This window comes from Megascapheus bottae, chromosome X (genome assembly GCF_031878675.1).
Source record: "Megascapheus bottae isolate mThoBot1 chromosome X, mThoBot2.hap1, whole genome shotgun sequence".
Classification (NCBI taxonomy): domain Eukaryota; kingdom Metazoa; phylum Chordata; class Mammalia; order Rodentia; family Geomyidae; genus Megascapheus; species Megascapheus bottae.
In genome coordinates this window covers 71,502,278-71,528,457 of record NC_143547.1, presented here as the reverse complement: position 1 = coordinate 71,528,457, position 26,180 = coordinate 71,502,278, and the positions used below count along the sequence as shown (strand labels likewise).

General features: G+C 41.2%; 1 protein-coding gene across 1 annotated transcript; it reads right to left on the bottom strand.

Moving 5' to 3' along the window:
* Positions 1–1,305: 1,305 nt before the first annotated feature.
* On the bottom strand, positions 1,306–25,015 carry Prps1 (phosphoribosyl pyrophosphate synthetase 1). The gene is made up of 7 exons (XM_090325629.1): positions 24,745–25,015; positions 14,096–14,279; positions 11,609–11,707; positions 9,592–9,716; positions 5,701–5,874; positions 3,185–3,344; positions 1,306–2,421 (listed from the first exon to the last, which is right to left on the bottom strand). The coding sequence occupies exons 1-7, from the start codon at positions 24,864–24,866 to the stop codon at positions 2,329–2,331; spliced, it is 957 nt and encodes a 318-aa protein (XP_090181755.1). The 5' UTR covers positions 24,867–25,015; the 3' UTR covers positions 1,306–2,328.
* Positions 25,016–26,180: the final 1,165 nt, after the last annotated feature.

Sequence of the window (26,180 nt, the reverse complement as noted above, 5' to 3'; positions counted from 1 at the left end):
AAACTGGGGGTAGTGGCTCTGGGTTGTACATGAGAGACAGAACATCTTTGCTTAATGTACTTACAGGTGAAATGGACTAGTCAGACTGGGCTGGGTAGTTTGTGCACTCATGTGCTTGTGTCTCAGTTCTGGGTATGAACTCAGGAACTAGGTACTGTCCCTGAGCTTTTGTGCTTAAGGTTAGTGCTTTACCACTTTAACCACAATTCCACTTCTGTCTTTATATTGCTTAATTGGAAATAAGTCTCATGGACTTTCTTGCCCAGGATACTTCAGACGTCTAAGATTTTGGCCTCCTGAATGGCTAGGACTACAGGTGTGAGGCACTAGGCTAAAAAATACATGAATTTCCATTAACTTACACTAGGGACTGAACTCAAGGTCTTGAGATTGTTCCACAAGTGTTGACCACTTGAGCCACATCTCTGTCCAAAAAGAATGTGAAAAAATAAACATGAAATAAGCCAGGTGCTAGTGGCTCACATACATAATCCTAATCAGGAGGTGATTTGAGAACTGTGATCTTCTGTAAAGACAGGGCATGAAGTCAGATTCTGGGCTTCAGGAAATTCATTAAGTGCAGGATGTCTCTATTGGCCAGAGGTACAAGGGAAGGAGCTGTTTCTATTTCTCCACATTGGATAATGGCTGTTTTTTTAAAACAAAACAAACAAACACAAAACCACCTGGGACATTTAGCATGAATCATCTGTAATCTAGATAGAAGGCGCTAGGCCAACAGTGCAAAACTAATTATGGGATGAGGGAAGAGCCACCCATCTTTCCTCCTCTGTGACAAGGAGCTAATAAAAGATAGCAGGAGGGTAAACCAATAGGAAAGGCAATGACCTTGTTCTTTACATGTCCAGGCTAATTCTAATAACCCTCAAGTTGTTAAGAGTTCCAGCAGAAAACATTTGAAATGCAACCTAGAAAGAAGACTGAGATAAAGTCAAATATTAGCTTTGGGGACTGCCAGTCTAGGTCCATGCAATCTAAAGTTCTGGGCATGAGGAGGCAAGGGATATATATGGCCAAAATCAGAGAGTATGTTTGTTCATCAGGAATAAGCAGTATAGAACAAATATTATACTCCCTATGGCTCAAGTAAATACTGCACAGAATTCATTTTATCTAACTCTCAGCAAACCCCACAATCTGTCTAGCAGGTGAATAAAATCACTGCATTATTTTCTCTTGTCTTAATAAGGCAGTCAAGAATTTAAAAACAGAGAAAATTGCTGGAAAGGAAGAATTACTTCTAGACGAAACCTTTGGGAGAAAAATCAGTGTAGATACAATACAGACGACGCAAATCACACACGAACACTTTATTAGTTTCTCTACAACAGACAATAACATCAGTCTTTTAAAAACAGATTCTCAGTTCACTTGAGGCCAAACGGATCCGAGGAACACAGATGAAAATTAAATACTTAAATTAGTTAAAAGGCACTATGTAAGATATCACCTTAAACCTACAACCACTGTGGCAACAGGCTGAAAGATTAAACTACAGCAAATTATCTAATGTGAACATTAACAATTATATAGCAGGAAGCAATTTTGTACTGCAGGAGACTATAATACAATGACCAGTTGGGCCCAAGATGATATTTGGCCAGGAAAAGGTCAAGATAGCTAAATGGAAATCTAAATGGAAAGGAATAGGTACAAAGGAGTATCCAAGCTACACATAGTCAAGCAGATGATGATGATGACGATGATAATCAGGCTTCTTCCTCCCAAGACACAATTGCTACACTGAGCTACCCTCCATCCCCACTTCAAGATCCTGCCTAACAACTGCTTAAGCTGAACTACTTGCTCCTGCCTTACAGGGGGCTCAGCTACCAGGACTAGGTTTGAGGTTGTTCAGACCTGCTTTATTGTAGTATTATAGGCCTTGGAGAATTTTTCTCACATAGGCTGGCTTTGTTGCAAGTTAGTTGGAACAAAGGGGGGAAAAAAACCCAAAGCATTCACAAGCAAAGGAGTCTAAACTTTATCAATCACATTTAAACAGCTTTGCAGAATATGCGCAAAAGTCTGCAAATCTTACAGCAGCTGAGCTCTAGTTCATGCTGAAGGGGTCATAAAATGAGCAAGGAAGCCAGGATATCGCAGGTAGAAGAAAATCCCAGCAGTTCATCTCAATTTGTCTTTCCCCAGGTTAGGATCCACTAACTCTAATATAACATGTGGGACATAGAAAGCTACACTGGAGCAAGCTAGGTCTTCTGCTAAATTTATCAAATACTAAGAGAAACCAAGGGAGAACAAGGGGTGGGGGTTAACATTTTTTAAAAAGCCTCCGAAGTTATTCTATTATAAAGGGACATGGCTGAATAGGTAAGAAACAGATTCTCCATTGTGAGTTCTTCTGATTGCTTCTGCAAGGATCATGGAGATGTCGATCACCTAGGAAAGTAAGAAAGGTATCAAGTCAGTACTTAGGGCAGAGCTAACTAGCCCATCTGGAACCTGTGTTGGTGAGCAGGCAAGTAAAAGTGCTTTCTCTCTCTTAGGAGCCCACACTCAGCTACATTTTCTTTTCTTTTTTCTTTTTTGCCAGTCCTGGGGCTTGAACTCAGGACCTGAACACTGCCCTTGGACTTCCTCAAGGCTAGTGCTCTACTACTTAAGCCACAGTATCACTTCTGGCTTTTTCTATGTATATGGTACCAAGGAATTGAACCCAGTACTTCATGCATGCTAGGCAAGCACTCTCCCACTAGGTTACACTCCAGGCTCCTCAGCTACATTCTCTAACATGTTTTGCTCTAACCACTTAGGAAAGAGTCATGATACCAATAATGGCAAGAAAATCTTGACTCAGTCACATCAAAATGGTGATGACAGACTAAACCTATTGACTCAAAGCAAAACAGAATTTAGCTATCTAATTCAATTCTTGCTATTCTATTTTTTTTAGTAGGCTGTGGGACTTGAACTCTGGGCCTGGGAGTTGACCCTGAGCTCTTCAGCTTAAGGTTAATGCTCTACCCTTTGAGTCATAGTGCCACTTTTGGTTTTCCGGTGGTTAACTGGAGATAAAAGTCTCACAGACTTTTAGTGTTTGGGCTGGCTTTGAACTGTGATCCTCAGATCTCCGCCTCTTGAGTAGCTAGGATTACAGGCATGAGACACTGTGCCTGACTTGTGTTGCTATCCTTATTCTCACCTGTATTTTGGAGCAATGCTTCATTTTGTCCTCCTGAGGTATAGTGTTGGTGACTACAACTGCTTCAAAGCAGGCATTGTTGATGCGAGAAATGGCTGGGCCAGAAAAGATCCCATGAGTCAAGATTGCATAAACTCTGGTGGCTCCAGCTGAGAGAAGTCTAGAAGAAAAACAGTTGATTTGGACTAATCTTACATGTCACTGTGGAATCTGAGTAAAGCAAAAAAAGGAATGCATTAGTCTACCATAACAACAAACAATAGACGAGATAGGTAAAGCAGACTTATTTCTTACAGTACTGGATGAAGGCTGGCAAATCCAAGGTCAAGGTTCATTTTATTTTTAACCTCAAGGTGGAGCCACCTTGCTATGTGCTCTTACAACCTCTTGAACCCATGTACCAGGAGAGTTCCAGCAAGCTCTCTAGCATTTTCTTTTCATAAGGGAACTAAATTCCTCAAGAGGCCTCTGTTGCTGCAGACATCATCTATATCAACACAGCTCTCGAAGGCAATCTCCAAATCCCATCGGATTTGGAGCGATGGCTCCACAGGACGATTGTGTAAGGATACATTCTGTCCATGCCAAAGAGAGAAATCTATACTAAGCTACTTCTTGGCAGAACTTTAACTGTTTTCCTTTTCTAGAGAAAGTCTGAGCCCCTGAAAGTGAATGAATCCAAGCAAGAAGACTTGCATTGGGTTGCGCCATGGAAGAGATAGGAACTATCATGATAAGTGCTATCATTGTAAGCAGATGATCTTTTACAATTAGGACATCAATTACATAACTAATAAAGGATAAATCAACCTTACAAATATAAGGATCTAAGCCAGGAATCACAATACCCAATCACATTTTTTCTGGCTTTTCTTTGTCAGTACAAGGGGGCTGGAATTCCTAGCTTCATGTCTCCTCTCCTTGCTCATTCACAGTTGGTAACACTATTGTGGATTTTTACTTTTTCACTGTTAAAGTAGTCTTAAGGAATTTTTCAGCCCAGGCTGGCTTTGAACCACAGTCCCTCATGTGTGACTTCTCAGTAGTTAGAATTATAGACTTGTGCTACTAATACCTGGATATTTTTTATAAACCAGTCACAGATATTCAGGAGTTTATAAAAACCATACAGAGGTGGCATGGTGGTGGATACCTATACTCCTGAACTTGGGAGGTTGACACAGAGCTGAGGAAGGAAGGTTTCTCTACACTAAGAATCCTAACTGCCTCAAACAAATTTTAGAAGGAGGCATAATGGTTCATGCCTATAATTCCATCTTCTTGGAAGTAGACATATTATTGTTTAAGAAAATATTTGAACAAACCTATCTCAAACAATTGCTGGGTATGTTACGGGTCATCTATCATTCTAGCTACATGCAAGGATGTGACGGATGTTCTTGGTTCTGGGCTTGCCTGGGCAAATGTTATAAAGCCTTTGTATCAGTCATGATAGAGTGTGCCTATGATCCCAATTATATAGGAGAAGGTTGGGTTCATGGTTCAAATTGCAGAGGGACAAGGTAGCAAGAACAAGGTAATATTCAAACTCTGGTACATAGAAGAAAAAAAAAGCTATACAGGAAGGTCACTGATAGGTAGGAGGATCACAGTCCAAGGCTATCCCAGGCAAAACTTAAGACTAAAACCTGAAAAGTAAAACAAAAGGCTGGAAGGATTGACTCATATGCCAGGAGCAGTGGTTCACAGCTGTAATCCTAGCTACTCAGGAGGCTAAGTTCTGAGGATCAGGGTTCAAAGTCAGTCAGGGCACTAAAAAATCTATGAGATTCTTATCTCCAATTAACCACCAGAAAACCAGAAGTGGCACTGTGGCTCAAGGGGTAGGGCAGTAGCCTTGAGCTGAAGAGCTCAGGGACAGTGCCCAGCATAAGTCCCACAACCAACAATTTAAAAAAAATGACCCCAGAATTCAAAGTCTTAACTACTGCTAAAAGAAGGGTACCAAAACCATAGAACATTTTAGCAAACACAATGCAGCCCATAGTGGCTTGGATGGTAGGCAATAGGTAGAGTAAAGCCTAGCTAGTTTTAGGAAGATCAGTAAGTACAAAGCTGACGAACATGGTAAACTAGGGAATCAACAGGCTGGTGACTGCCATCAGCTCAGTGTTCTTTTTAAAATGTGCAGGTAAAGCAGTCATGAGGTTAAGATGAAGGATGGCACAGGTAGAGCTCATGCCTAGAATACTAGATACATTGAAGAGGCTGAGATATAAGACCTTGAGATGCTTATCTCCAGTTCACCGCCAAAAAGCTGGACTTAGAGCTGCAGAACAAGTGATACAATGCTAACTGAAAATGGAAATGCTAAACGACAATATGAGGTTCTGAGTTCAAGTCCCATTACTGGCACCTATCCCTTCAAATTCTGTTATATAAAAAAACCCTACTTTTCCCCCTTCAATTCTGTTCCAAAAAGAAATCAGCTAGCTCTAGTCATTTAGAGAGCAGTTAGGTTTTTGCTCCTCATCACCAGTCCCACAGCATCATACTTGTCAGCTGCATGGCAGATGGTGCCACAAGTGTCAGCCATGTCATCCACAAGGATAGCCACTCGATCCTTGACATCTCCTACGAGCACCATGCGGTCCACTTCATTGGCCTTCTTCCGCTCCTTGTGAATCAAGGCAAAGTCCACGTTTAAGCGGTCTGCAATGGAAGTCACTCTGTAAAACAGGACATGCTCCAACTTAATTTAAATGCACATGTATGGGGCTTCAGAAGAATGAGCTGGTAGGGCTTGGGGTGTAGCTTGGTGGTAGAGTGCTTGCCTAGCATGCATGAGGCCCTGGGTTCGATTCCCCTAGCACCACACGCACAGAATGGGCTGGCTTCCTGAGAGAATACTCCTTGAAACCAAATTATCCCCAGGTTTGGAAGTAAGCAACTATCATCAGCATCTCAAAGACAAACAAACAGATGTGGTATTATTTATTAAATCATGCCTTTGATAGGAATGTGTTACTAAATTTGGATAATCATTCATTCTAAGCAGAAAGAAGATACCCTTACCAGTCCTGGTAAGCAATATATGCAAAAGCACATTAATTTAATGGAGTGGCAGAAAAGACCTCATTAAATACAAGTGCAAAAATTATCCCAATTTCCATTGTGGAAGAAGACCCGTGACTGTGGATGTAGTGAGATGTGAACCTGAAGCTAGTAGGAGAGGAGCAGTGCCCAGCCTGTTCCAATATCCATGCCCTCATTGCTTCCCTCTGTGATGGTGGCAAAACATCCACCAAGTCAACGTTAACTGTACCTGAACACCAAGCTGGGGAAATCCTTCTATGAATGCTAGAAAGAAAGTGATAGCAGTTAACCAGACAAACTAGGCCTCACTATACAGCCCATGTTGTCTCCAAATAAAACACTTCCATTTTTTTCCTGATTACAAACCACATGTATACTGAACCCAACTAGAAGGAGAGAGGGAAGACAAATCTCTCTGGCTCAAAGTCTCACAGAGTTCACTCAAGCAGAGAGGCATTTAGGGGTAAATGGCAGTAGGCTGTCCCAAGTGACCATGCTACACTCGGTCACCTTTCTTGTGCTTGAAGAAGAAGCATGTGCTTTGGTTCTTTATGATTGTCCAAAGCAAATGCATACTAGTTATCTCAAATCTCCCTGTCTGTGCTCAATAGACAAGAGTCACCATCAAAGGAGAAAGACAGAAAACATAATTTCCTACACTCAATAAATAATTTCTATATAGTTTCCATTCATGAAAGGAATAGAAAGTTATTCCCGACAACCTGCCAAGACACAATAGCCACTAGATAAATTCTCATCACTATAAGGCAATCACAATGAAAAACTTAACAAAAGTAGGAAAGCTATCTGCTGAAAAGAGTTTTCTTACACCAAATGTGAAAGAAAACCTGCTCTATTACTTGACATATATTTACCAAATCTTCTGGCATGATGTGAACAAAATATGCCTAAAAGTTAAGGAACAACTGTGACAACTACCAGTGTAGGGATTTTTTGGTAATGTTGTCTCTAGTATTGCACATGGAAATAGCGATTACACGGGGTTCATCAAGCCATCCATCTGGCTAGATAAGAGAATGCAAGATCCCAGTTTATCAGTTCCACTGGAATTAAAGAAGCTGTTGAAAAAGTCATTGAAGATTTGAATGGCTTTTAGAAAGTTCTAAATTAGCTTTTCCTAATAACCTGTGTTTTGCAGCTCTTTCTTCTATTTCTCCAAACAGAAAAAAAATATGTAAAATCTTTATACTGATGGAACAAACTTGAAAACGTGGCTATTCAAGATTCTGAGATCAGGATGATTGGGGTTCAAAGTCAGCTTGGGTAGAAAGTATCCAAATTCCATCTCCAAACAAATAACCAGCAAAAGCCAGGTTCTGGTGGCTCATGCCTGTAATCCTAACTACCCAGGAAGCTGAGATCTGGGGATCATGGTTCAAAGCCAGCCCAGGCCCAAAAGTCTGTGAGACTCTCATCTCCATTTAACCACCAGGAAAATGGAAGTGGGGCTGTGGCTTAAAGTGGTTGAGCGCTAGCCTTGTGCTGAAGAGCTTAAGGACAGTGCCCAGACTCAGAGTTCAAGCCCATGACTGACCAAAAAGTAAAAAAGAAATAGCTACCAAAAGGTCAGGGTGAATGCACTGCTCAAATGGCAGAGTACAAGCTGAGCAAGAAAACAAGGGCAATCATTGCCTCAACTTGAAGCCTCCATACCACCAAAATCAACAAAACCCTGTGTGACATACATTTGTATGTACTGCTGAGGACTAATGCACTAAGAAAATCAAGGGCTCTTAAGCTGGGTGATAGTGGCTTACATCTATAATCCTAGCTACTCAGGAAGCTGAGATCTAAGGATCAAGGTGCAACCAGAGTAAAAAATTAAGACTCTGATCTCTAACCAGTAAGAAGACAAGAGAAGTAAAATTGTAGATCAAGGGATAGAGCACTAGTCTTGAATAGAGAAAGATAAGTAGAAGCAACATGCCCTGAGTTTGGAGTTTAAGCCTCAGTACTAGCACAAAAAAGAAAAGAAATCAAGGGTTTTTACTTTGTACCTTGTGAGCTAATAAAGTATTCTAACTTGCAATGTATGACAATGACAAAGAATGTGTTTGAAATTTGAAGGTCGTGGCTTTTTATTTGCCAGTTCTGGGGCTTGAATTCAGAGCCTGAGCACTGTCATTGGGCTTTCTTAAGGCTAGAGCTCTACCACTTGAGTCACAGCACCACTTCCAGCTTCTGCTAGGTATGTGGGACTGAGGAACCGAACCCAGTTCTTTTTGCATACTAGGCAAGCACTCAACCACTAGACCAAATTCTCAGCCCCAAAGGACATAGCTTTTAAATAAAAATAACACACATGGTTAGTTATGTCACCCAGTAGTAGAGGTTTTGGCCTAGCAAATGTGAGACCCTGAGGTGAATTCCCAGTAACATCAAAAAATGCCAGAAGCATAGACTAATTGTTCAATTTTTCGGTACCGCATATACAGAAAAAGTCAAAAGTGGTGCTGTGACTCAAGTGGCAGAGCACTAGCCTTAAGCAAAAAGTGTTCAAGGACAGTGCCCATGCTCTGAGTCAATACATAAATAAATAGATAAATAAATGTCATACTTGCCGGGTACTTGGGGCTCACGCCTATAATCGAAGCTACTCAGGAGGCTGAGATATGAGGATTTGGTTTGAAGCCAACTCAGACAGCAAACTCTGAGGCTCTTATCTCTAATAAACTACTCAAAAAAGCCATAGTTTACTCTCCTCCATGGTTAATATTTTATTTTATTTTTTCCAATCCTGGCTTGAACTCAGGGCCTGAGCATTGTCCTTGGGCTTTCTCCAGGTTAGAGCTCTACCATTTGAGCCACAGCACCACTTTCAGCTTTTTTCTATGTATGTGGTACTGAGGAATTGACCCCAGGTCTTTGTGCATGCTAGGCAAGCACTCTACCACTAAACTCCCGGCCATGGTTAAAATTTTAATACCAAGGATCAAATGCTCTAACCAAAAACCTTATAAGAGGTATGTAAAAGTTTGTTTATCCACCAATATAAGGTTTAATAGCAGCTATCATTCATTTCCAAACCAAATTTCCTACTCTTCCATACAGGCTTATAATAGTACTGTTAGCTCTATAGTGCCAAGTTACTGATAGGAGAGTCAAGCCCACAAGACCATGACTGTTTAGGGCTCACTTTCTACTTTTTTATTTTTTCCAAGTAGCACCTTGGATGAGTAAAAGAGTAAATCTGTATGTCATCTATATCACAACCGGTGACTAGAAATCTGAAGTACATGCTACTTACCACTTGGCTAGGAAAATATCACACTTTGTGAGACAATCATCGGAACAACTACCCAGCCCCCTGAAAATCACGGTAGCCATACCTCTTGGCTCCACCAGCATCAGGTGAAACAATAGTACAATTCCTCCATTCAGAGATGTTCTCCCTAATCCACTTCAGGACTGCAGGCTCTGCATACAAATTGTCCACAGGGATATCAAAAAAGCCCTGGAGCAAAAAAAAAGCTGGGTCAGTCTGGCTTCCTTGTTCCTTCTCATCCAATAATAAATAGCTGACACTTAGAAATTAGTGACTTATATGTTGACTATTTACTGCAACTTTCAAAGATCTACCCTAGGCTGATCAGCCAAGATCAGCAACGCCATCCTCTACCCATCCCACACCTGACCCCTGGAACATGAACAAGTCCCTATGAAGAACACCAAGTTCAGCAAAGGACCGAAGAGTTGCCCAGCCACCATGCAAACTCATGAGTTACTAGTAAATTACTTCTAAATCCTACAGTATATAAACTTGACCGAAGCCATATTAACTTGTATTAGGCTGGGCACAGTGGCTCACGCCTGTAATCCTAACCACTCAGGAGGCCGAGATCTTGAGGATCGCAGTTCAAAACCAGCCCAGGCAATAAAGTCTATGAAGCTCTTATTTGCAATTAACCACTTCAAAACAGGAAGTGGCACTGTGGCTCAAGGGATAGGCAGTAGCCTTGAGCTAAAGAGTTCAGGGACAGCACCCAGGCCCAGATTTCAAGCTCTACAATCAACCCCCCCAAAATTAAGTTGTATTAAAGTGTCCTTATTCTACAAAATAAGTACACTCCTCTGTACTACATATCCCACTGCATCATCTAAAGACTTTAAACAATTACACTTTGAAATCTATCAAACAGTATAAATAAATGGAGTATTCTACTTTCCTTAGTCTGGGTTTATAAGAAAAAGTAGGTTCTATAAATTTAAAAAGCAACTCTATTATGTAACTTTAACCCCTCTATACAACATCTCCATAATAATAAAATGGAAAAAAAGCAACTCCAGTCAAACTAAGAGCTACCCAATACTGCCCATCAAAGCCTTCTGTTCAGAATCCGAGAAAGGGTAGAAAAGTGTAGTGATGCGATGCATGCAAATGTAATCCCTCTGTATATCACCTTTATGGTAACAATAAATTCTTTTTTTAAAAAAAAGCCTCCTATTCAACTTCAGCTTTTGCCTTAATGGAGATGTTATCGGGTAAAGCCAGATATTTTATTTAACTTCTAATACAGTGAAACATCTGGCAAAGAAGTTTCACAGTATGTGTTAACACCTGTTTGATCTGGAACCTGCTAAAGTAGCACACCCATCTGGTCATTCTCTGTACATAATATCAAGTTCAAAGTAACTGTCTTAAACCTGGGGAAAGTGCTGCTGTGGGATTTGAGACTCATTCAATAACTGTAACCCCGCCGTATATTACATTTTTAATAACAAAAAATAAATTAAAGTCTTATTACACCATGTAAGATCATTGTAAAATGTTTAGTCAACACGTTTTTAATCTATACTTGAAATGTAGGAAGAAACACTTTATGTATGTAAGAATGAAAATGTAAATTATTGCCCTCAAGCAATTTTTATTATATTTTCAACATTATAAAGTAATGTGGCAGCAGCCCTTATGCTATGGGTGTCAATAGCACACCTTGTATGCTTTTTTAACTGGTCCTTGGGCTTAAACTTGGGGCCTGAGTCAGCTTCTGACCTTCTTTTGTGCTAGTGCACTACTATTTGAGCTACGGCGTCATTTCTAGATTTTTCCAAGTATATTGGAGATAAAAATCTCATGGACTTTTCTACCCAGGCTGGCTTTGATGATGATCTTCAGATCTCAGCTTCCCTGAGTAGCTAGAATTACAGGTATGAGCCACCAGCACCTGACTTACACTTTGTATTCTAAATAAACTTAAATTTTCTTTATCATGTCTAGCTTCCTTGGGCAGTTTCAGGTTACTCTGAAGTTGTCGACCCTCAAGGAGCTGGGAGTACAGATGTGTACCATCATGTCTGGCTCTCTTCCCATCTTTCTAACCTCCAATATTTAGCTTCTACAGATACCTGAATCTGAGAAGCATGTAGATCCATGGTGATGATGTGATCTGCACCAGCTACAGACAGCATATTTGCAACCAGCTTGGCTGAGATTGGAGCCCGGCTCTAAACAGAAAGAGAAAAAAATGGAGAACACTTGATTTGCTTGAGAAATACTTATTAAGTAACCTACTGTATTTAAGGAACTATGCCAATAGGAAATTCATGGCACTGAGGACATCATAATCTACAACAAATATTAAGTAACATCCTTATTCCAACTAAAGACAGTAAATAAAATTATCTTCATAACTTTGTATATCTAATTTCAGCCTTTAGTGCTTACAGTGCTCAATTATTCAAACTCAATATTTCAATGCATGAGCTATTTATCAAGAGGGAGTTTTAGGGGGCAGAGAAAGAGAAACAGGCTGTTGGGGGTAGCTGCTAGGTATGAGGAAGGTGGGATAACAAGGAAAATGAGAGGATTAATACAATAAAAGTAGATATTTGCAGTATGAAAATATAAGAATGAAGCCTGTAGAAATTTTTCTAGGAAAGTGAAGTATGAGGATGTGAGTTGATTGGATTACATTGTAAACACTGACTGCAATACTTTGTGCCTAGGGAGGTGGTTCTCACCTGTAATCCTAACTATTCAGGAGGCTGAGATCTGAGGATCTCCAATTAGCCACCAGAAAATCGTAAGTGGAAGTGGCACTGTGGCTCCAGGGGTAGGACAGTAGCCTTGAGCTGCAGAGTTCAGTGACAGCGCTCAGGGCGAGTTCTGGCCAAGTTCAAAACCCCGAGTTCATCAAAGCCCCACCATTGACAAAAAGAAAAATCCATGAGTCTCTATCTCCAATTAACCACCAGAAAACTGGAAGGGGTGCTATTGCTCAAGGGTTAGAGTGATAGCCTTCATCTGAAGAGTTCAGAAACAGTGCCCAGGCCCATAGTTCAAACCCCACAACTGACAAAAAATATGGGGGTTGGAGGGATGGTTCAGGTGGTAGAGCACCACAGTTAATGAGTGAATGTAAGCCTCAGATTATCAAGAATTCCGGTCTCAGACAAAAAAAAAATTATCCAACACTTAGGGGGTTGGAGGCATGACTCAGGTGGTAGAGAATCAGTCAATTAATGAAAGCAAGCATCAAATAACAAGTCTGAGTCCTAGTCTTGGATAAAAAAAAATTCTACCCCAAAGTACAGGTGCTTCATTTTAATAATACTATCCAAAATGAGCTAAATAAAAAATCATGAATTTGTTGAATAAAATATAAACGTTTATTTAAACTAATCAGATGCCTACTGTTTTGAAAATAGGGCAATACCAAAGGAAATGCGATTTTTAAAATATCCAATAGGAGGGCCAGGAGTTTGGCCTAGTGGTAGAATGCTTGTTTAGCATGCACGAAGACCCAGGTTTGATTCCTCTGTACCACATACATAGAAAAGCTGGAAGTGGTGGGGTGGCTCAAGTAGTAGAGTGCTAGCCTTAAGGACAAAGTCCAAGGACAGTGCTCAGGCCCAAAGTTCAAGCCCCAGGACTAGCAAAAAAAATACATCCAGTAGGAGCCAGGCACAGTGGCTCACACCTGTAATCTTAGCTCTCAGGGGGCTGAGATCTTGAGGATCAGGAGACCTTTGAGGATCACAGTTCAAAGTCACCGTACTAAATACATTAAAGACCCTGAGAATCTTATCTCCAATTAACCACTAGAAAACCAGAAGTCGTTCTGTGACTCAGGGGTTGGGCGGTAGCCTGGAGCTGAAGAGCTCAGGGACAATGCCCAGGCCCAGGGGTAGGGGCAATAGCCATGAGCAGAAGTGCTCAGGGACAGGGCCCAGGCCCAGAGTCTAAGTCCCACTACCAAAGACCAAAATAAATAAATAAAATAACCAATAAAGAATAAGATAAAGGACTGGTGAGAGGAAGTCAGGTTTATCACAGTACATTGTACTGTGAACCCTCCCAGTGTACAATAAACAAACAAATATTGCCTAGCATGCATGAAGCCCTTGGTACCACATACACGAAAAAAGCAAGAAATGGCATTGTGGCTCAGGTGGTGCTTGCTTTGAGCACAGAGAAGCTCAAGTACAGTGCCCAGGTCCTGAATTCAAGCCAAAACAAACAAAAAACAACCAAAGAACTTTCCCCTAACTATGATAGTTAAATAATCTCCTAGCTACTCAGGAAACTTATATTTGAGGATCATGGTTTAAAGCCAGTTAGGCAGGAAAGTCCATGAGACTTTTATCTCCCAATTAACACCAAAAAGCTGGAAGTACAGCTGTAGTAGAGCTGTGGCTCAAGGGGTAGAATTTTAGCCTTGTGCACAAATGTTTAGGAACAACACCCAGGCATTGAGTTCAATCCCCAGGACCACACACACACAAATAATAAAATAATCTGGACTCAAGGTATTCAGTGGTAAAGCACTTGTCTAGCATATAAAGGGGTTCAATCAGCAGCACAAAACAAAGCAAAAAAGATTCTGCTCTTACCTTATCCTTCTTATCCTGCCGAGCATAAGGGAAGCATGGGATGACTGCAGTAACCCGACTGGCTGAAGCAATCTTGCACGCATTAATCATGATCAAAAGCTCCATTAGATTGTCATTAATTTCACCACAACCACTCTGAACAATGTAGACATCTTCTCCACGTACACTTTCACCAATTTCCACACTAGAATACACAAATATTATATAAAAATATTTTTTCCATAACTACATTGTAAAGACAGTGTAAAAGCCATAGCTTCTGGGGGTTGGGAATATAGCTTAATGTAGAGTGCTTGAATCTCTGGGTTCGATTCCTCAGTACCATATAAACACAAAAAGCCAGAAGTGGTATTCTAGCTCAAATAGCACTAACCTTAAGGAAAAGAAGCTTAGGGACAGCACCCAGGCTCTGAGTTCAAGCCCTAGGGCTGGCATAGAAAAACAACAACCACAGCTTCCCCCAAAGGCTGTGGATGAGCCACCTGCCCTGCCATGCTTTCTTCTCAGGGAGCCCCTATACCAGAAGCATCTTACTGCCTCCATTTGTTCTAGTGCACTACATATTATGAGCTTATACACATGACGTGGCATGAAAATGATTGACTGACTTTACTCTGAAGAATACACAAATAATTGGACCATAATTTCTAGCAATGACCATATATTATGAACACACATCTGATACATCACCTGTGACTGTTACATAATACATATATAATGAAATAGGAATATCATAAGGAATGACTCACCAGTTTTAAACTTCATAGGAAGCTATGTTAATTACAGAGTAGGGCTATAATTTACCATATAATGAAAATTTCAATACCCATACTTGGATTTAGTATCTAGAAAAAGTTAGAATCTACAAAAAAATCAGTAGCAACATAGCTCAGTGGCAGAGTACTTGCCTAGCAAGTGCAAGCCCTATGTTCAGTGCTTAACACCACACAAAGGGGAGTAGGGGTCTAGATTTAAGAAATCATCTCATAATACGACACAGCAGCATCAAGTCTCCAATTAATCCTGTAGGTGTGGCAGAGAGTAGGGAAGAGAAAGGTGTATAGAGAAGCAATAAAGCAAAATGGTCAAAAACTCCTACTGAGCAACAAAAAAACGTACTCTAAATAAGAATGGCAACAGTTATGAAAAGATCCATTTTTTCCGCTCACTCTTGCAAGTAGGCATCAAAAGCATGATTTCAGAAACTACTCACTCAATGTGCTTTGTCAGAATCACTATTACCCCATACTTCTCCCCAGACAAAGAGCAACCACTAGTAAAATCAGTAAAGGTGAGGTGGGCATATAGCTCACCTACAAAACACTTGCCTAGCATGTAATAGGCCTTGCGGTCCATTTCCAGCATCATGCAAAAACAAAGCAAACAAGGAAATAAATGAAATTAGAAACCAATTAAGACAGAGAAATTAAATTCCTGGCAAGAAAGGAAAATGCTTTAGTTTAAGATATCTGAAGACAAACCTTCCTGAGGCACTGCAGAAAAATATTTTATACTATGGTCCTTATACTTGATGTGAATTATCTGCATAAGTCACTAAGTTCTTAACAAGTGGTGGCGCATGTGCCTGTAAACCCAATATTTGGGATACTGGAGTAGGAAGATGTAAGTGTGGGGCTACATAGGAAGACACTGTCTCAAACATCAAAAAGAAAAAAAAAATCAGCCAGGTGCTGGTGGCTTGCACCAGTAATCCCAGCTATTCAGGAGTTGAAGATCTGAAAATCATGGTTTACAGCCATCCTGGGCAGGAAAGTCTATGAGACACTAACCTCCAATTAACTAGAAAAAAAGTCAAAAGTGAACCTGCAGCTCAAATGGTAGAGTACTTAGGTTTCAGGAAAAAAGCTCAGGGACAGGGCTGGGAGTGTAGCCTAGTGGTAGAGTGTTCACCTAGCATGCACAAAACCCTGGGTTCAATTCCTCAGTACCACATACTCACAAAAAGCTGGAAGTGATGTTGTGGCTCAAGCAGCAGAGTACAAGCCTTGAGTAAAAAGTGTCCAAGGACAATGCCCAGGCCCTGAGTTCAAGCCCTAGGACTGGCAAAAAATAAACAAACAAAAATTAAAAAAATAAAAGCTCAGGGACAGTGCCCAGGATTTGAGCTTGGGTTTAAGTCCCAAGACAGACAAACAGACAGATATGCGCACGCTATTGCAGTTTACTTCAAGCCCCAGGACTGGCACACAAAAAAAGAGAAAAAGAACCTAAATACTTGCCTTGAATATGAGAAAAATAAGAAAATATACAAGCAAGCAAAAGAAGAAAATAACATAAAACTCAAATCAATAAAACTGAAACAGGAAAAAAAATCAGTGAAACAAAAAGCTGGTTCTTGGAGGGATTGCTATACCAGGAAGACTAAATGACAGCTTCAGTGGAGAGCTCTATGAAGAACCAATGTTAAATTTTTATAAGCTTTTCCAGAAAATTGAGGAACACTTTCCAACACATTTTAAGAGATACTACTCAAAGACACGCAAACCAGACAAATATAATAGAAAACCACAAAAAATGAAAAAAATAAAAGAAAACCACAGAGGTAGGAGGAAAAGTGGGTGTGGCTAGGACATGGAACAGGATAGATCCTCACAGGGACAGGGCCATTTTGTACCTTATCCATTACCAATATCAATATGTTGGTTGCACTGTACCAGTTTTACCATTAAATGATGAGAAGTTTGGGCAAACTAGGTAATGAATACACTGAACTGCTTTGTATTACTTCTCACAACCACATGTAAAACTATGGTTATCTCAAAAAAAGTTTTTTGTGGCAGCCTAGGGAATTGAACTCAGGACCTGAATGCTATCCCTAGGCTTCCTTTCACTAAAGGCTGAGCTCCACTACTACTTGAGCCATAGCTCTACTTGGAGCTTTTTTTTGTTTTAGTAGTTTATTAGAAATAAAGAGTCTCACAGGGGGCACGCAGGGGCTCACTCGGGCGCACTCCTGTAATCCTATCTACTCAGGAGGCTGAGACCTGAAGATTAAGTTTCAAAGCCATCCAAGACGAGGACAAGGGGGCAATACAAAGCCATGAGACTCTTATCTCCAATTAATGACTAGAAAACCCGAAGTGGGGTTGTGGCTCAAGGGCAGGGCAGTAGCCTTGGGCTGAAGAGCTCAGGGACAGTGCCCAGGCCAGAGTAGAAGCCCCATGACTCCTCCCCCCCCAAAAAAAGTCTCACAGATTTTCCTGCCAGGGCTGACTTGAAACTGCAAACCTCAGATCTCAGCTTCCTGTGTAGCTAGATTACAGATGTGAGTCACGAGTACCAAACTTAAAGGTTTGTTGTTGTTGTTGTTGTTGCTGTTGTTATTGATTTAAAAAAATATCAGTGCTTGGATCAAACCCAGAGCCTACATTTGCTAGGCAAGCACTGTAACCTGGGCTACACCTTCAACACCCACATGTTTAAAGTTCATAATTATACATTGATTAAACCATTTCTGCAGCCTTCAGTGAAACCTAAGGTCACAGAAGTATAAAATACAAAGACAGGGCCCGGGGCTGGGGGTTTGGCCTAGTGGTAGAGTGCTTGCCTCGCATGCATGAAGACCCGGGTTCGATTCCTCGGTACCACATACATAGAAAAAAAAGCCAGAAGTGGTGCTGAGGCTCAAGTGGTAAAGCTCTAGCTCTGAGAAAGTCCAAGGACAGTGCTCAGGCCCTGAGCTCAAGCCCAAAACTGGCAAAAAAAAAAAAAAGATAGGGGCCGGGAGCTTGGCCTAGTGGTAGAGGGCTCGCCTAGCATGCATGCATGCATGCACTAAGGGCTGGGTTCAAGTCCTCCGTTCCACATACATAGAAAAAGCCAGAAGTGGTGCTGTGGCTCAAGTAGTAAAACTTTATCCTTGGGAAAGCCCAAGGACAGTGCTCAGGCCCTGAGTTCAAGCCCTAGGAATGGCAAAAAAAAAAAAAGGACAAAGATATTTCTGTGGTCAGCCAAAATACTCAGCTAGGGAACTCACATATGTAATCCTATAGTTATTCAGAAGCCTGAAATCTGAGGACTGAGGTTCAAAGCCAAAGCATGCAGAAAAGTTCATGATCTCCAATTAATCAGCAAAAAGCTGGAAGTGGAGGAGTGGCTCAAGTGGTAGAACATCAGCCTCGAGATAAAAAGCAAAACAAAACCTGGCGTCGGGTGGTTCACGCCTGTAATCCTAGCTACTCAGGAGGCTGAGATCTGAGGATCAAGTTCCAAAGCCAGCCCAGACACAAAGAACCTGAGTCTCTTCTCTCTAATTAACCTCTAGTAAATGTGAAGTGGGACTGGGAGTTTGGCCTAGTGGTAGAGTGCTTGTCTAGCATGCACGAAGATCCAGATTCGATTCTTCAGTACCACATACATAGAAAAAAGCCGGAAGTGGTGCTGAGGCTCAAGTGGTAGAGCTCTAGTCTTGAGAAAGTCCAACGACAGTGCTCAGGCCCTGAGTTTAGGCCCCAAGACTGGCAAAAAGAAAAGAAAAAGAAAATGGGATGTGGGGCTTGGCTCAAGGGTAGGGCAGTAGCCTTGAGGTGAAGAGCTCAGGGACAGTGCTCAGGCTCAGTTCAAGCCCCATGACCCACAAAAAAAAAAAAAAGCCAAGCAAAGCCCAAAGCTGTGAATTCAAACTGTAGTACCTGCACCAAAAAAAGTATCATTCTTATGGTTTCCTCTAAATCTAGACAAATTAGTGATTTAAATGAAGGGAAGTGGCTATACAACTTGTTTGCTCCTAATAGGTAGAAAGACCTAGTTCAGCAACTAGATGGGCAATATTACTTGCACTCTTTCTGGTTACTGGGGTGTTTTCTAGTGGTCTGGAACAAATTTTCTCCTGGATGTTTTGAAAAGACTAGAAACTAACAAAACCATCTTCAACAGAGAAGAAACACAAAAGAGAAATGAAGTGAATGTAAGACTATTCTTCAAATCAAGAATTTTAACAATGGAACTGGGCGAGGTGGCTCACACCTGTAATCCTAGCTACTACTCAGGAAGCTGAGATCTGAGGATGGTGGTTCAAAGCCAATCTAGGCACTAATCACTAGAAAACGGGAAATGGGGCTGTGGGTCAGGAGTAGGGGGGATAGCCTTGAGCTGAAGAGCTCAGAGACGCCTAGGCCCGGAGTTCAAGCTTCATGACCCACCAATAAAAACAAAAGAATCTGACAATGGAAATATTGGCATGTACAAAATCATGGGATTAACTAACCAAAGGATATGGTTCTTAGGAAAATCCTAAGCAACCAAAGTTAAAAAACTTTCCTGATCAGCCAACCCAGGAAAATCAAATAAGAATTTCTGATACTATTGAAAATAGAGACAAAATTTTAGTATGCCTAAAAATTTTTAAATTGAATTAAGATATCATACTAGCAAAATCCCAGGAAACAGAAAAAAAAGAATAAAATGTAGTATAAAATTTCTAGGGGGGGGAATGGGGACTAAGACATAAGAAAGGGTATCAATGTATGTGAATTAATGCACCTTCTATCTGGCAAATATAATGTAACCCTTCTATTAATTACAATAAAAAATATATGAAAAAAAATTTCTAGACTGGCAAGTTAACTATGGAATTTTAGTTCCCTTCCCTGTAAATTCCTTACTGCAGTGTGTTGAGGGCATAAAATTCATTTCATACAGTGCTTGGATGGCTCATGCTTGTAATCCTAACTATTCAGGATACTGAGATCTGAGGATCAAGGTTCAAAGCAAGTCTGGGCAGGAAAAAATGTGAGAGTCTTATCTCCAATTAACTACCAAAAAAAGCAGAATGTGGAGCTGTGGGTAAAGTGGTAGAGAGATCAAAGACTGAACCTGAACAAGATATTTAGTTACCGAAAATTATGGTGCAATTGTGGGTATGATTCAAGCTGTACAGCGCTTGTCCAGCTATCAACTCATGTAAGGATCTGAACACCACCAATAAAGTATGGCCTACCTCAGTGGCTCATGCCAGTAAATCCTAGCTACTTAGGAGGTTGAGACCTGCAAGATCCATGTTTGAAGGCAACCTGAGCAGAAAATTTTATTAGACTAAATCTTCAACTAACCAGGCTAGAGCTGTGGCTAAAGTGGTAGAATGCCAGCTATGAGCAAGAAAGCAAACAAAAGCAAAAAAGCCCTGAGTTTAAGCCCAGGTACCAGGAAAGAAAATTAATATAATGCTGTAACTATAAATCTTCGCAGCTTCCTAAAATCATTTACATTAAATATTAAAGGAATAACCTATTTGATATGTAGTGCTAGAGGAAGAAAGAGGCTGTTAAAAATAAAGGGGGTAAAACTGATCAAAGTACACTATAAGCCATGTATAGAATACCACAAAGAAATCCTTTAATGCAATTAATTTATACTAAGAAAAATATATCTTATGAGCTGGATACCAGCGGTTCACACTTGCAGCTAGCTACTCAGTAGGCTGAGATTTGAGGAGAACAGGCAAGAAAGTTCCTGAGATGCTTATCTCCAATAAACTACAAAAAAATCTGAAGTAGAGCTGTGGCTCCAGTGGTAGAGTGCTTGTCTCAAGCAAAAGCTTAAGCTGGGTCCAGGAACTAAAATTAAGCCCCAGCACCTGGCCAAAAATAAACCACCTTTAAACATTTTATACATTTTGTACGAATTTTAAACACAACTGTAAAACATCTGGAAGGACATAAATCAAATAAAAAAGTAGCTGGGCACTGGTGGCTCAAGTCTGTAATCCTAGCTATTCAGGAGGCAATCCATGCAAGAAAATCCACAAGACTTTTTTTTGTAATTGATTAAAACAGGGGGTCACAATTACATAACTACGGTAATGTGTACATTCCTTTTAAACACTGTTACCTCCTCCCACCACTCCCCAATGCCTTTCCCCCAAGGTTGTAAAGTTCATTTCCAACAGGGTATTTAGTGAGTATGATTGTTACATTAGGAGGCTATTTCTCTCATTCCCCTTCTTTCCACAGATCACATAAGCTTATATGCAAGGTAAAGTGTATAGAAAACTAAAACAAAAAAAAAAGAACTGCATATAGGACATAATACAAATCTTGGAGTTCATTTTGATTCACTTCTTTATATGGTCCTATGGAGTTAGCGATTGAGATATTGTGATCCCTTGCTAAGAATATCACACATTCTAGTTACTACAAATGAGGTAAACTACACAACCTATATTTCTTTTTATCTCCAGTAAACTACACGGAAAAACCCAAAGAAGTGCTGTGGCTTAAGGAGCAAAGCCTTGAGCAAAAAAAAAAGCTTTGGGATAGTACCCAGGCTCAGAGTTCAAATTCCAGCCCTCCATCCCATCCAAAAAAATAAAAATAAAAAAGTGAGCAATTTATTTTGGGTAGTGGAATTAGAAGGGTTATATTTTTCCTACATTTTCCCACAATACCATTACCACTCCTCTGAATCCTTGCCACTTGGTGTTGCACTTAACTATATGTTAAGCAGTGTTCTAGGAACCTTACTCCTATCTCATTTAACCCTTAGATAACTATAGATAGGTAAATAGGTCGATATAGCTTTATAGATGAGGTTACCAGAATGGCTGAAGAATCAAATCAAATTCTAATTTCAGCATTTTATTTTCAGGCAGTCCTAGGGCTTAAACTTAGGGCCTGGGTGATGTCCTTGGACTTTCCTCAAGGCTAGCACTCTACCACTTGAGCCACAGCACCACTTGTAGTCTTTTCTGTGTATGTGGTATTGAGGAATCCAAACCATAGCTTTGTGCATGCTAGGCAAACACTCTACCACTAGGCCAAACTCCCAGCCCAGCATTTTGTTTTATTGCCAGTTCTGAGCCTTGAATCAGGGCCTGGGCACTGTTCTTGGGCTTTCTCAAGGCTAGAGCTCTACCACTTGAGCCACAGCACCACGTTTGGCTTTTTCTGTGTATGTGGTACCAAAGAATTGAACCTGGGTCTTCATGCATGCTAGGCAAGCCCTCTACCACTAGGCTAAACTCCCCGGCCCCAGCATTTTTTTTTTTTTGAGACAGCATCTGTTTGTTTCCCAGTCTGGCCCTGTCCTCAAGATCCTCCAGCCTCAGAAAGTACTGGGTCCAGCATCTTCTAGTGTTAACACTGCTTGAACCTGTGTGTACATACACATACAGTGAACTTTCTGCATTAATGTCTATTTATTAAACAACTATAGCCATTGGGATCATGACTTCAAAAGATAAGCTACTCAACCCAGAGATTCCGCTAAATTAAGCAATAGCAAAATTGTTTCATTCAGGATAGACTCTGCAACTCCATCTGATGACTCATCCATTTTGCCCTATCACTTTTAGGTCTGATGAATTACAGGGATAGATGTAAAACTTCTGCAGCTTAGAAAAAAGGGTGTGTGGCCAAGAGTTTGGCCTAGTGGTAGAGTGTATGCCTAGCATGCGTGAAGCTGTGGGTTCCATTCCTTGGTACCAGATACACAGAAAAAGCAGGAAGTGGCACTGTGGCTCAAGTGATAAAGCACTAGCCTTGACTACAGAGAGGCTTAGAGGAAGTGCCCAAGTCCTGATTTCAAGCCCCAGGACTGGCAAACAGAAAAGAAAAAAGTGTGTTTCTGAGTGTGTTGGTCCTGGGGCTTGAAATCAAGGGTTGTATGCTATCCCTGAGCTTTTGTGCTCCGGGCTAGTACTCTACCACTTGAGCCACAGTTACAGTTCCAGATTTTTGGGTGGTTAATTCTTGTCCAAGCTGCATTCGAACCGAGATTCTCAGACCTAGCTAGGATTACAAGCATGAACCACTGGAGTCTGACTGGAAAAATAGGTTTTGTATTCAATAAAGGTTCAGAATATCTATAGAACAAAATAGCAACTAAAGCAAGAAACAAGCAAATCAGCCAATCGGCAATTATGTATATTGGGATTAATTAAAATAAATCTTGGAAATTAAGTTGCTTTTCAAGACTATAGTTTATTCTGGTGCGTAGCCCTGCAGAGGGGAGAAGGATTAACAAAAGGAGAAAATAGTCTTTATATCTTCCCTGAAACCCGTGGAAAAAGATTTAATAACCACAGGCGCCAAAGAAACCTTGGAAATAAAACATTCCTCTTTGATTTTTCAGTCTTTTAGAACCATGAGCCAAATATGCTTTACTGCTTAAAAAAACACGAAAAACAAAAATAATTAAACATTCTTGTCCCCTAGTTATGCTGCCACTCAAAGTGCAGGCCAATTTCTTCTTTATTGACATCCAGGGAAGCATAATGGTGTGGTCAAAGTTCTAACAACAGCTTGCAAGCCTCTCAGACTAAGGTATTGCCTGGTTACAGATGCCATCATTGTTTACATGACAATCAGCAGCACACAACTGCTGGAGGATATGCATTACAGATGAATACTTCTATAGGCTGTCTAAAAACCATAAGGAAATCAGCTTAAAGAAAAAAATAGTAAAAAAGCATTTATAAATATATTTGAATTAATTTTTTGAAATGGTTATTAAGCAAGGAAACTCCATAACTGGCTAATTGAAGACTGGGTCGTGCTTCGATTTGATCAACCAGGTGACTAGGAAGTATTAGATTAGAAGTAAAACAGTGCAGTTTTAGCAGAAAGCGCCATGGAAAGAAAAAAGGTAACCAAATTACTTCCTAGATATTGCAAGGGGAGTATGGATGGGGGTTGGGAAATGGTACAGCTTAAAAAAAAATCAAAGTATAACAAACTTTCATCTAGTTTTCCCTTGATGTACCTATCCTTCGGTATTTTAACATTCAAATGTCAGGGTTCCTTCCCAAACTCCTTCTAAACTGAATAAAATGGTGTTCTTGAAAACGTGCTAATGTGGTACAGTACTAGTAGGTACATTCGAGAAGGCCATGGGGTTTATTTCTTAACAAGGGTTTACTATTAACGAAGATTCCTTATGAGTTTCCGGATGACTCAATCTGAGATGTAGACTGTGAAGGAAGGATGCAATTAGTGCATTATTTTATTATAGGGTTAAGTAGACTTAAGGGTGGGTCAGATTACACGGTAGATGACTCTAAAAATGTAAATAACCAATACTTGTCAATCTAAAAGACGTCATGCATACTATTTCCGCGCCTTTAGTACCTAACATCAGTTTCGGTCAATACCAAGCGTGATGGATACGAATTGGAATTGAAAAGCTGCTTCTCAAACTTCTAGAAAACGAACCCAGGGTTCAGAACCCAGTAGGCTCCTGTTGTACAGTTACGTGTATGAGTGGATGTGCACGCAGTCTGGCTGGGGAGATTCAACCGGGAAGCGACAAGCCACGTGTCCCCAAGGCTGACGCTAAGCATGTCTGTACGCTCTCCTCCCCTGGATCCCGGTAGCCACCATCCCCGCATTGGGTGTAGCCCCGTTTTGCTTCCAAACCTAACAGCTTCACCTCCACCTCCATCTCAACAGCTCTCCACCCACCGCACCGTGAAAATGAACGTGAACCCCCCGCCCCCGCCCGCCGTCCTGCTAGAGGTAAAATAACGGAAACGGCTCTCCGAGCGCGCACGCCGGAGGCTACTGCTTTACCCCCTGCCCGAGTTTGCCGGCACTCGCGCGGCAGCCCCAAGTCCCAGCCCCCAGCGACCCCGCAGCCCCGCGGCTGCGGCTGCAGCTGCTGTGGTCATATCAGGATCCCAATTTCGTCCTTACCAGGTCTCCTGATTGCTGAATTTCTTAGTCACCACCTTGCCTAGCTCCAGGCCCAGGCGGTCCGCAATTTTCTGAGATAAGTCTTGATGGGAGCTACCGCTGAAGATTTTGATATTCGGCATCTTGGACAGCTTTCCTAGGTCTTCTTTAAGAGGTCACTGGTGCTGCGAAGAGGAGAAGCTAAGTCGGCACAGAGACTTAATATTAACAACCTCGCGGTGCTATTCCGCCATCTTACATTCCCGCCCTGAGCGCGCCTCTAAATTACCCAGCTCTAGAGGGCAGGGCCAATGGGAGAAGTCCACACCCTTCCCGCCCTGATTAGCGGAGCCCGAGTCGGGGGCGGAGTGTCCCCTGACTTCGTCTCCCTTCTGTTCTCAGCACTATTCGCTGGAGGCTAGGGCGGGGGCAAGGCTTAGGAATTAGCCCCTCCTCCAGTTGCTCGGCTGTTGGGAGAGCGGTCTCTAAAGCAATGAGGCATTTCACTGAGAATGAAAAGATGTCGGTGGGGAGATGATTGTGACGCTTTGGGCCAGATCTTTCTTGCACCCTGGGAATCAGCCATGCTTGCTATTTTTTGTTCTTCAGCACAACAACCTAAATTTGATTCTGGGTTTTATGGATTGGTTTTGAGTTAGTTGCTTTTTTTCCTTTTTTCAAACACAGGCTCTTGCTGCTCTCAAGCTCGGCATCCTCATGCTGCCCCAGGCTAACAGCTTGTGTCATCATGCTGGGCTTCTGGTTTAGAACTGCCTTTAAGAAAATTAGTTTCCTTGAATTGGAAATATGCCCAAGTGCTAAAGCATTATGTAGTTGGTGTGAGGGCCTAAATTTGAGCCCCCAGCACCACATACATTCCCCCCAAAGCATAAACAAACCAAAATAATAAAAATAATAAAACTCTGTTTACCACGGCGGCAGTCCCAATTTAAACATCACACACACACTAGGCTTCTTTACCCTTTGCAATTAATTACAAACTGTTCTCTTTCCCGGCAAAACTACTCCCTGAAACTGACTAAAGGCACTAGGCCTGACTCCCTGCACGCATACTGCAGGGAAAACTTGTCTACTGTTTCTATTCTCAGGCTCAAGTTGATTCAAAGAAAACAGAGGAGGTTTTGCAAATGTCTGAACAGTAAATGTTGGATTTACCTAACCGTTGGGAAGGATAAAAAAGATACTACATTATGGAACTTCACATGATGACCTTAAAAGGAATTGGAAAGTCTACTTTTCAATTCAATACCATCTCCCACATCTGTGAGACCCAACAGCACGATTGTACAGCTAACTTGGCCTTTTACATTATGCAGTCGCACCACTCTGACAGCTGGGGCACTTCCCCTGAACTTTACTGCTCAATGCTAGCACCTACCACCAGAGCACACCCACTTCCACTTTTTCTCAGTAGTTTATTAGAGACAGCCTCTCAT